We start from the raw sequence: 12662 nt of genomic DNA, 5'->3' as shown, positions 1-12662 counted from the left end.
CAGTGCACCCCCGAGGGGTTTTGCCCCATGTGCGTCCCCCCTGGATTTGCCCCTGATTTGGTTGGGAGAGGCCTCAACCCCCTGCGTCCTCAGCATAGTGTTCACCATTGATTTGATTGAACACACCTTCACTGTCCCACAAACCTGTGCCCATGAACTCTCAAAGCTGATGTCCTCTTGAACCTCCAGGGAGGTGGAGATTGTGTTCTTCCACTTCATGCAGTGTTGTTTGGTTTTGAATCAATATGATGAATTAATGACGTTTCCGGATTCTCAAATCTGCTCAGGAAGTTGACCGAGTTGACTTGAAGTGCTTAACAAGTTACCCGGAACTGTCATTTCGGGACTTTTCTGATCTTTCAACGTTCTGAGCATCCATCTTGCTGACACCTTTATCACACCCAATGTTTCAGTGAGGACGGAATTCACCGATTCAGTTCTGATGCCCAATTTCTCACATATGTGCCTGGCTATTGATCTTCTCTCATTCGTCATCTACTAATCTATTACGACATCGAAATATTGTGAACTCATCCCGATATACAAATCTGCTCATGAAGTTGAATTCCCTTCTGCCTGTGCAACTGTACAATATTTATATCTCCCTTTTCTCAATATCTCCAAACTGAATCTTCATCAAATTTAGAATTGTAAACGCTTCTTCCTTTAAAGCATTTAAAACATTTTGAAATGCTTCACTGTTCTTACTTCTCCATCAGTAGCATCCCACATGTTCTTCTTCACCATAATCGAATTCCCTTCACTCCTAACTCTTGTTTGTGTGTTGTGATGATGATGATGATGATGATGATGATGATGATGATGATGATGATGATGATGACTGTGTGTTGTAACATCCTCCAAACAGTGACAACTCCCTCTGCATCCCTCTCTCAGATGTGGGCCAACTTTTAACCACTCATCCCAACTCTCTTTTCCCATATGTTGTGATTTCAATTGTCACCATGCAAATTGGCTGGATGTTGGTACCTCTCTCGTCAGTCATGGCACGTCATCTAAGGACTTGTGTGACCCCGTGGGACTGACTCCATCTGTGAACTTTTCTCTGTGAAATTTCTCCCAATGGCAAATCCTCCATTCTGGAATTGGTGATGACAAAAACAACAACAACAACCACCTTTAAAGGCCATTTCCCCCGCAGAGCAGGGGTTGGCCTTTTTTCGGGCACCTTGGGTCCCCTTTTTGAAGCAATATTTTATGGCCGGATGCCCTTCCTGCCGCCAACCCTGTTAGTCACCTTTTGTGACACACAGGGAATTACCAGTGAGCTGGTACTCAATTGGTGATGGAATTGGCGATGACAAACTTCCATGCAAATATCTTCTGCTCTTCCTCTGCTCCAATAGGTTCATCTGATCATGTGCTTGTGAAAGTCATCATATCTCTGGCTATTCTCAGAGAGCTGCCTCAATGCCGGCGAGTCTGGCCCATATCTACTGCCCCTGTTATTAACTCAGACTGGGAATTCTTCCATAGAAGCCTGCTCACTCTCATGCACAGATTCATCCCATCTCGTCTTCAATTGGCCTTCCCATCCCCTGAATTGACGGGTTCTCAGTACTGGTTGTCCGTTATGTATTGTCGCTTTCCTTGCGATCAAAATCTTTCCAAGGAACGGATAGCCGAACAAGCTGTTACTCCGAAGCGTTCAGTTTAAAATGTGACAGAGTTAATACATGCAGAGGGGGTGGGGTGAGGAGTGAGGAAAGGGGAGGAGGAGGAGGATGACGATGCTGAAGAGCACTTACCTGAACGGCCTCCACCTGCTGTCTTCAACCTGCTTAAATTAACTCAAACAACACGGATTTTAAATGTACAAAAAGAAACAGGTTTATTAAAGAAAATGCCGGTAACAAAGAAACACATGATAAACTGAATTCCTAAACGGGACGTCCCCACAACCAGACTTGAAAACACAGACGAAATATAAAATAACGTTGGATAAAATAAAGGTGTGTGGTTATTTCGTGCACTTAGCTCTGATCGCTGGTGCGTCTCCCAGGAAGCGTCGAGGACCCGGGCGCGCAGTCTGAACGCGGCTCTGGTGTTGGCGGGAAATGCGCTTGCTCCCGTGCTGCTAGGCCTCAGTCCGCCCTTGCAAAGCATGCAGCTCGCTCCCCCAGCCGTGCCTGTCTTTGTCGTCCTTGGTGTGAAACTGCAGCCCTTTTTCCGCGGCCCTTCCACCCACGACCACCAGCCCGATGCCGGAACACGGCTGCCCACGATGAAGCCTCCCCGTGCAGAGAGCGAAACCCAACCATCCGCTATCGCTTTTGGAACGAGAGGCGCAAGAGCGAATGCTCGCTCTCAATGCCCAGACGAACAGGGGAACGAGGAGGAGATGCCTCAAGACCTCAAGAAGGGGGGGGGGAGGAGAGGAGCAATCACGACCGTTTGCTTTGGCATCCAGAACAAAACGGGTAGATGTCCATCGCTTCAACTATTTAACCCACCGCTCTCTCACGTCATCGGTCGTGCTTCACCAATCAGCGAGTTTCTCCCTACCAGTCCTTCAACAACACAACAACAACATGCATTTTAAGGCCGTTTTCTGTGCTAGAGCGGGGGTTAGCCTTGCGGTTCCCATGACAATCTTCTCCATCTTGCCCTCTTTTCTGCATCTCTCCTTGTTAACCCCCTTGCCCGCATTTCTTTTTCCACCATCTTCAGCCAAGTCTTTCTCGGTCTTCCCCGTCCTCTACTTCCTTCTACATTCATTTCCATCACTCTTCTCAACCAGTCACTTTCATCCTTCCTCAACACATGACCAAACCATCTCAACCTGTTCCTCTCCACAGCATCAATCACAGGCTCTATTCCCATCATTTTTCGCAATTCATCATTTGTCTTCCTCTCTCTCAACGATACTCCGCACATCCATCGAACCATTCGCATTTCCACCCTTTCCAACCTTCGTTGCTGCTCTACGTTCATTACCCATGTCTCGCTCCCATAAATCATAACACTTCTCACACATGCAGCATACACCTTTCCCTTCAGCTTCAACGACACTCCCCTCCTCATCAGCACGCCACTCAGTTCCCCAAACTTCTTCCATGCACATCTCACTCCAGCAACCGTTGCCGAGTCTGATCCACCTTCTCCATTCAGCATGTCTCCGAGGTAGCAAAATGTTTTCACACCTTCCAGCTTCACGCCGTCTCCAAGATCCAACTCAACATTTCCTACATCTGCAGCTCCCTCTGTGCACACCTTACATTTGAATGTAGCTGCCACACTGGTTAATGACCCTCTCAGACGACTACATTTTTGATGAACCCACTCAGCGCACATTGTACATTGAATGGAGTTCACTCCGACACCCTTCCTGCACACAGCACAGGGCCACTTCCCAGTTCTTTCCACCTCACCACGTGCTTTACCACTTGCCATCACCTTCGTCTTTCCGATACTCACCTTCAGACCTTTTGTCTCCATACATTCCTTCCACGTGTTCATCTTTTCCTTCAGTCCTTCCATACTTTCCGCAATCAACACCAGATCATTTGCATACAACAACTCCCACGGTAAACCCTCCTTTACGTTCTGAGCCAGCACCTCCATCACAGCTACAAATAGTAGTGGACTTAGTACCGACCCCTGATGCACTCCCACCTGCCCCTCAAACTCACCGCTGTTCCCGTCCTTCGTCCTTACAGTTGTGTGCGCTCTTTTGTACATTGCCATCACTACTCTGATCAACCATTCCTCCACTCCTAACTTCCTCATTGCCCATGTCAATACTTTGCGTGGAACCCTATCGAATGCTTTCTCCAGATCAACAAACCCAAGAAACAACTTTTTTCTCTTCTCCATGTACTTCTCCTGCAACTGCCTCACAATAACAAGCGCGTCTGTCGTGCCACTTCCTGGCATAAATCCAAACTGCATTTCGTCGATCTTCACTTTGTTCCTTATCCTCCTCTCCAACACCCTTTCCAATACCTTCATTCCATGCTCCAATAACTTTATCGCTCGGTACGAGCCACACTCTAGAGGGTCACCTTTCCCCTTGTATAGAGGGACGAGGGTACTCAGTTCCCAAACCACTGGAATGCGGCCTTCTTTCACCGCCAGATTACAGATCTCTGTCATTCTCTTCACACCCCAACTTCCTGCTGCTTCAACATATCTCCCACAACTCCAGTCGGCCCTCCCGCTTTTCTACTCTTCATTGCTTTTATCGCTTCCTCAACTTCCTTCTCAGTTATCTTCTCTGCCGGTCCGAAAACTGGGGTACTCTCTATGTTGCCATCCAATTCATTCTCTGTATTCAACAGCATTTCCATATATCTTTTCCATCTTCCTTTAATTCCATCTGGGTCTACAACGATTTGTCCCACTTCATCCTTCAAGCAACTCACCCCCATCACATCACACCTCTCTTTCGCTATCTGCTTTGCAATCCTGAACACTGCTCTCTGACCCTCTTCCAAATCCAAGCGTTCTCCGAACATTTTCCTACATGCCTCCTGCGCCTTTGCTACCTCTTTCTTTGCAGCCTTCTTGGCTGCCTTATAACTTTCATGCTCTGCTGTTTCTGCTCCCGTACCCTTCGCCTTCTGCCACTCCTTGAACTTCTTCTTCTTCTTCTCGTCAATCCTCTTTCCAACTTCATCATCCCACCACCATGTTTCCGAGTGCCTCGGTGGTCCTTTTGTCCATCCACATACCTCACCAACGGCTCCCAACAGACTAGCTTTCATTGACATCCAACCACTTTCAAGCTCAACCACATCATCCTCTGCCCTACTCAGCCTCTCTTTTAATGCCTCCCTTACTGTCACCTCTTTCAACCTCCACACCTTCATTCTCGGTTGGTACTTCATCCGCCGAGCTCTCCTCGCACCTTTCACCCTTATGTCGCAGACAACCAAGTGGTGCTGTGAAACAGCCTCCTCCCCCGGGATCACCTTTGTGTCCCGGAGGTGCCCCCTATCTCGCCTATGCACCATCAGGTAGTCAACGGTTGTCGTCGACCCACCTGACGTGTATGTAACAAGCAGCTTATTATCCTCTTTCTGGAACTGAGTATTACAAATCAACAAATCAGCTCCATCAGCAAACTCCAAAATCCTTTCACCTTCTCCATTTCTCACACCATATCCGTAACCCCCATGAACTCCCTCAAAACCATCCATACTCCTTCCCACATGTCCATTTAGGTCTCCTCCTACCACAACAACTTCCTCATCTTTCACATTTTCCATCAGCTTCTCTATCGCACACCAGAACTTGTCCTTCTCTTCATCGCTCCGACCAACCTGCGGAGCATATCCCGAGATGACGTTCACCAAGAGCTTTCCAATCATCATTTTCACCATCATCAACCTATCACTCACTCTAGTCACACTCACCACACTGTCTACAAACTCCTCAGAAAACAGGACACCAACACCATTCATGCCCTCCAAGCACCCTTGTCATACAAACTTGTATTTCTGTCCCTGCCTACCCTTCACCATTCTCACACCACTTCCCTTCCATCTCGTCTCTTGCACACAACATATGTCCACTTTTCTTCTGACCAATACTTCCAACACTTCTCCTGATCTCCCTGTCATTGTCCCTACATTCAATATCCCAAACCTCAGAAACCGATCTCCACTTCAGGCTGTACCCTGCCCATATGTAGTTGTAATTGTCATGGTTCTCTTTTTGAGGCAATGTTTTTATGGCCGGATGCCCTTCCTGACGCCAACCCTCTTAGTCGTCTCTTACGACACGCAGGGATACGATGTACCTATTCTAATCCAGGGTAGACACTGGGAAACGTTTAAAACATGGAAATTCTGGGAGGTGGGGGGTGGGAGGGGGGGCATCTCGGCTGTGGCGGCCCCGTCAGCACCACGCCACGGCGGTCCGGTCAGCACCACACCACGTCAGCCCAGTCAACACCACACCACGGCGGCCCGGTGAGCACCACACCACGGCGGCCCGGTCAGCACCACACCACGTCGCCCGGTCAGAACCTCACGTCGGCCCGGTCAGCACCACACCACGTCAGCCCGGTCAGCACCACACCATGGCGGCCCGGTCAGCACCACACCACGTCAGCCCGGTCAGCACCACACCATGGCGGCCCGGTCAGCACCACACCACGTCAGCCTGGTCAGCACCACACCACGGTGGACCGGTCAGCACCACGGCAGCCCGGTCAGCACCACACCCTTGGAAAGGACTTCGATGCACGTCGGCCCGGTCTGCCCAGAGCCTGGCGCGAAGTCCAAGGACATCAGCACGTCATCCGAAAACAGCTCCGCTTGGTGCGAACCACTCGGTCAATGGTGCAAACCAGGTCCCGACACGGCCTTGCTCGCTTGGCCCCGATGAAGGCCTCGCTGTGTGTTCTCCAAACAGGTGCAAAATCGCCCAAGCCGCGCTGGATTTCAGCAGCGGAAACCTTGCTCACTCGGCCCCAATGAAGGCCTCGCTGGGTGTTCTCCAAACAGGGGCAGAATCGCCCAAGCCGCGCTGGATTTCGGCGGCGGAAAGCAGCCACGAAGTGACGATATTCGGTTGGGCTGTAATGCGAACACCACGGCGGCCCGGTCAGCACCATACCCTTGAAAAGGACTTCGATGCTGTGGAGAGATCGAAGCAAGCCTCCCTACCAGTCCTTCGCGTCAATCAAAACGTTGACCACTCACGGCTCTTCGGGGCATGGCCTCGGCCTGCCCGACCTATGTGTGCCATCCAAGTTGGGGTTGTCAGCGGCAGCGCTAAATGTCCTGGCTCATGTACGCTTTTTAATTAGTGCCATTAAATGCGCGGTTCGAGCTCTACGTATCCATGGTGCATTGTCAAACGGAACAAAGGAATAAAATTACAGAGGTATCGACATACAAGGGATAATTTACCCATAATCCCTGAGCTAGTTAGCACCAGAGCCCTTTGTACGCAGAGTTTGGCCAACTCGGTAATAGGTGCCATGTTGGAGCCCTACGTTAAGTGCACGCGCGCGTGCATGCATAGAGTTACATATTAAGTCTATGCGTGCATGCAACTTTCTGCTATTAGAGACGGGTTAATTTTTATGTTCCCGAGTTTCATTCATTGTTTAGTCACGTTAGGGCTTTAACATGGCGCCTGTTGTCCCGTGATCGCTAAAAACTGAAACCGAGTTGGCCAAACTCTGTGTATAAAGAGCTCTGGTTAGCACAAGAGCCACCCTTCACATGGCCACACGTCACACTTAATCCGAACACACGACCTTTCGGATCCCTACTTATTACATGGTGGTTCTTCTTCTTCTTCAAGACAATCGGAGCACACTAATCTATGCAAATCTACCTGGTCTAAGGTGATCACTGCCTACCCCCTGCAAACATAATAGTATGTTCAGCTGCCCAGTGTTTTACAATGTCACATGAAGGGAAATTATTCTTAAGTGTTGCTACAACATCCTCGTGCATTTCCTTCAGGGTCAACCCGATGATCAGGAGGTAATTGTTCACTGTTTCCAGTCTTCTCCATTTTTCAAAACACCAATGACTAACTTGCATTGTCAAGTTTGTATACCTGCAAACATAAAAAGCCTGTTTAAAAGTAAAACATCAAATCATAAGTATCTGTTGGGTCACAAGATGTCATTAAATAGGTCAGGCAAGAAACTTCCCGAACACCACTCATACTACCAGTTACATTTGTTGTTCCGTTGCTGTTAATCAAATTTGAATGTTATTAATCGGATTTACAATTTTTTTCGACGTTAAATACCTGTACTTGTTTTCTCTAATTCATCAAAATGCAGTACCTGCAGTGATATGTACAGATTATTTGCTTGGTGACTGCTGTGTTTTATTTCTGATGTAAACTGTTTCTGCCCTCCAGTGGATCACCTATTGGGAACTGGCATTCCATTATTCACCAAGGTCTGTTGGTCAAGTCTGACACCCCACAGCAGGTAATTACGTCATGATGCGAGTCGTTTGCAATATTCTTGTGAAAAGCCGATTCGCGTGTTTGTTTGTGGACACAACTACAATGGCCGTTCTGGAAGCTTTGACGCCCATGTTAAAGAGGTGCTGCTTGAGATTGGTGAAAATAATCCACAGGGTTTTCCCCAGTAATAAAGACCAATTCCAAGAAGTTTCATTAACTGGAAAACAATGGAACAGAGAGGAGAAAGGACAGCGAGGTGCCGACAAGGCGCGCAAGCGAGGCCTCCAAGGTGCCTCCACCGAGTGAGAAGCAGACATTGAGGCTCTACTCTTTGCTGAAAGATGACATCTTTCAGTACAACGTGGAGTCTCAACGTTAATAAAGGGAGAGTCAGCTTCTCCAGGCTGAATTGGGGAGAAATATTCTGTTTGGATTTCCATTGTATTTTTGCATACTTATGAGATAAAATGGTTCAAAGAGGACTTGGTGGAGAATACCAAGCATCCTTCAGACCAAGACAGGTTATGGCTGATCACCAAGCTATGGAGCTCCATATACTGTGCCTCACCGAGAGATAGAGGGCAACCATAGCCAGAGGGTCGCCTATGATTCGCCATTCAATCCTCATGGAATGACGTAGTGAGTGTGTTGGACTTTAATGCGTTGAATTCCATGTTCTAATTGGTGAATATCTCGTGATTTTGTTTAGACAGGCAGACACGAATGACACCATATAGTGTTGCAGTTGAAGGTTTGATGAACATACTCGCACATGGTGGAGAGGTTTACAAAATGGGGTGCAGTGTATTTTTCAGGAAAGTAGAAAGGTGATTGTTTGTATTCACTGGTCTACAATAGCTTCACATTGCTCTTGTTCTCCATGGGGTTCATGGTGGCGGTTTTATGTACATATATAGAGAGAGACAGAGACATAGAGTACACAGAGACAAGAGGGAAAGGGCTGGTCCATGGGGACCGATCGGCACTCCGACCGTGACCACGCTGCCATAACGAATCCAGGCAGCAGGGAAGAATGGGGAAGATTTGGCCCCTGGCTTGCATTGGGGGGCACAACCACCACGAAGAGGCGTCCCCGATAGTTGTCTCTGCTTGATGTTGGTAGCAATGTCATGCTTCGGGTGGTGGACAGCCGCAACGAGGTTGTGGCCATGAACAAGTTCGCAGGTGGCGTCGAACCCACCGATAATGTGAGTTTCTTGCATTGCGGGGACGTGATGCGACTGTATTGAAAGGTTCTGGACGGGTAGTGTAACTTTACACGTGCCAAGCTTAACCTATTGTGTTCATTGTTGTTGTTGATGTTGTCTCTCTTTCCTCTTTAGAGAAATGGAGCAATGTTTGGAGCGGGTATATATTTGTCCCCACTTTATAATACGGCCTGCAGTTACTCCGGTGAGGCATTGTGTTAAAATTAAATGAAGACATGACAAATATCCGCTCATGCTCACACATCACAAACATTTATCTTCTCAATGATCCTTGCCAGTTGAGAACTCATCAATAAATGAAGAAACATCATCTGCAGAAATTTGCAGAATTTATCTGCAGAAATGAAGTTTTATTTCTTCATCTTTCCGGCAGAAATCTGTTGATATTCATCAATATTCTCACTTCCCGTTTCCGTTCCAAAGCCACATCGGTTGTGCTTCTTGTATTCAAATGTTGTGTTTCTTCTTTGTGCAGACATCGATTGTATGCGGTTCCGGAACGTTAAACCCAGACCCTTCCAGGTAATGTTGAGGAATTTTCGAATGGAAAGTTCTCATTTCATCCCAAAGTAAGCCGGTATCGCTGCGACTAACGTTCCGCAATGTTTCCCCTTCACTCCAGCATCAAAGCGAGGAACTGTTTATGTCCACCCGCACCCTGAAATGCATTGCTTTATGTGAAGGTGAGCTACTTTTCTTCTCATTTGAATTCCTTATTACCTCCGCTACCAAAGGTGGATGCAGGTTATGTTTTCACCCATGTCGATTTGACTGTTTGTCCATTTGTTTGTTTGTGAACAAAATATCTGAAAAGGTTGTGGACGGATTCGGACGAAATTTGGCAGAGATGTCGCGTATGGGACAAGGACGAAAGGATTAGATTTTGGTGAAGATCCGGATTCGGATCCGGCTACTATAATTTTTAAAGTGATTCTTCACCATTGGGAGATCGGGCCAAAAACTATACAGAGCAGGATATCTCAAAAAGTTGCGGACAGAATTGGACGAAACTTGGTGGACACGTTGTGTGTTTGACAAGAACAAATAGATTCGATTTTGGTGAAGATCTGAATGTGGATTCGGATATGATAATTATTTAATTTTTTCATGATTCTGCACCATTGAGTGATATGGCCAACCAGCCGGAGGTATGCCACCTACTGAATGCCGATCTTGTTATCCATGTTGCTATGTGTACCTAAACCTTTATGTGAATTATTCGTTGAAGCATTCCCTCTCCATCAGTGATCAAGACACCTTTCCTGCAGAAACATCACGACATCTGGCTTTCACGTCGCGAGGACATCTGCATCCGCCTTCTATTTGTGTAAGTACTGATCCATGAAATAGTGATTCCAGGTATACAAAGCTGATCCCAAATTCCCTGAGGCCACCCAAAGTTGATTTTTTTTTTTCCCCCATTTGGACTTTTTAAACATTTATACTTCATATCAGATCAACGGCAGCTTCCAGGAACATCAAAGGAGACGCCACTCTCGGTCTCACATGACCTCAGTGTGATCCCCCTTGGTCTCACTCACATGTTGTGGTTGAATTTGCCGAATCTGTGTGTGACGTTCCTTCGTCACTTGTGGGTGTAGTTTTGCTATTTTCTTCAAGAAGTCGTTTGATTCTGTCATCGGTCATGCAGGGCTCCAAAATACGTATTTTTTGTGGGGAATCATATTGGTGAGTTGAACCAGGAATATCTGTTGGTGAAATATTTTTGAAGTGCTTGGAAAGGGGGGGCTGGAACAAACTATTTAATCTTTCTTGTGGAACTCCTGCAGCCTCTGTTTAACCCTTCAACATCACTATTGCTCCCTGAAACACACTTCCTTTCATTTCTTATGCAGCTTCTGGTTGCTTGTTGCATCACCACCTCAAACCAATGCCTGCCCACACCACCTCAAACCAATGCCTGCCCACACCACCTCAAACCAATGCCTGCCCACACCACCTCAAACCAATGCCTGCCCACACCACCTCAAACCAATACCTGCCCACACCACCCCAAACCAATACCTGCCCACACCCCCTGGACGTGCATCTTTCGCCGCATCCACACCGATTGAAATACAAACTTAATCCAAACCTATTGGTGATGGAGCTCCAAACCGGAAGGTCGTCGTGTTGCTGTTCTCCAATGCTTGAAGGAGTCGAATGTGAAGCCTGTTTTCCCAAGACAAGTAGATTTGTTTCGTGTTAATTCTCGGTGTCCTCAGAAAATAACCTTAATTCCACTAAATTCAGTATTGGTTGAAATACATGAACACGAGGCCGAGGGGGAGGAGGGGAGGAAGAGGAACATCCTCCCTTGGTATTTGTGATATTAACCCATTGCCCGACTCCCATGTCTCCACTCTTTTGCAGGTATGAAGATAATGACTCCGCATTTGGGGTCAATACGCAGAATACCTTCACGGATAAAGCAATACGAACCATCATGAACACCTACATCACTTGGGGTTAGCGTTATGATGGGTTCTAAAAGGGTGACACCAAGCGGAACAACCTCGACCGGAACATCCCTCATCGGCTGTGTTGTGTTTGGCTCGTCAATGTGTGTGTGTGTGTGTGTGAATATATGTGTGTGTGTGTGTACGTGTGTGAATATATATGTGTGTGTGTGTGTGTGTGTGTGTGTGTGTGTGTGTGTGTGTGTGTGTGTGTGTGTTCACACACAGAAAAAGAAAGGTTTGATATCAACTGCGATGATGGATTCCATGACGTTGCTGATGATTGGAAATAAACTGGTGGTCTGTGGCGAAAGGGATCCGTTTTTTTCATGCATTGGCTGAAGCTTGAAACAGAGCTGACACACACACACACACTCACACACACACACACACATACACTCACACACACACACACACACACACACACACACACACACACACACACACACACACACACACACACACACACACGTGTACACACACACACACACACACACATATATTCACACACACACACACACACACACACACACACACACATATTCACACACGTACACACACACACACACACACACACACACACACACACACACACACTGGTTCAAACATCTCCAGCAACCCCAGCACCAGGAATGCACCAGGCACCCCGTCACAGACAGCTCAGACACAAGGGCTTCGAACCAACCGCAGCTCCATCCATGCCCTGCCCACGTACCTTGAACAAAGCCATGGCAAGGTTGTGGTCGACAACATGGCGTCAAAGCACTATGTCCTGCACGTGGAAAACAATGTCGTGCTTGCTCTAAAGTAAACCATTTTGCACAAGTATGCAGGTCATTGAAGAAGGTCGATCAACCAAGTGCTTCAGACAATGAAATACAACACACGGTGTACACCATCACAGCCAAAATGCCTTTCCATCCTCAGCGGGGGGGGTGGTGGGGGTGGTGGGGGGCAACTTCAATGATTGTGAATTGAGATTGTGGGGATTTCGGTATTACTAGTCTTTGATGTGGAGGCAAAAGCCTCTACTGTGAGTGACAAGCTCTACCACAAGTACTTTTCGTTT

The 12662-nt window shown here is 47.4% G+C and overlaps 1 protein-coding gene across 2 annotated transcripts in view; it reads left to right on the top strand.

Annotated features, from left to right (window-relative positions):
• LOC137430505 (protein mono-ADP-ribosyltransferase PARP6-like) overlaps nucleotides 1-11900 on the top strand; it is a 37474-nt gene extending 25574 nt beyond the window's left edge. Inside the window, exons 7-12 of one of the 2 annotated variants that reach the window (XM_078781111.1) lie at nucleotides 7855-7927; nucleotides 9249-9318; nucleotides 9610-9656; nucleotides 9757-9817; nucleotides 10380-10461; nucleotides 11508-11900. In XM_078781111.1, coding sequence (XP_078637237.1) covers nucleotides 7855-7927; nucleotides 9249-9318; nucleotides 9610-9656; nucleotides 9757-9817; nucleotides 10380-10461; nucleotides 11508-11607 — 433 coding nt within the window. In that variant the 3' untranslated portion in view covers nucleotides 11608-11900. The remainder of the gene's footprint in view (nucleotides 1-7854; nucleotides 7928-9248; nucleotides 9319-9609; nucleotides 9657-9756; nucleotides 9818-10379; nucleotides 10462-11507) is intronic. The other variant, XM_078781112.1, reaches the window with a different exon arrangement.
• Nucleotides 11901-12662: the final 762 nt, after the last annotated feature.

Source organism: Myxine glutinosa, chromosome 7 (genome assembly GCF_964187855.1).
Source record: "Myxine glutinosa chromosome 7, kmMyxGlut1.1, whole genome shotgun sequence".
In the NCBI taxonomy this organism is placed as follows: domain Eukaryota; kingdom Metazoa; phylum Chordata; class Myxini; order Myxiniformes; family Myxinidae; genus Myxine; species Myxine glutinosa.
Note: the sequence above shows the minus strand (reverse complement) of the source record. Positions and strands in the feature narration are given on the sequence as shown.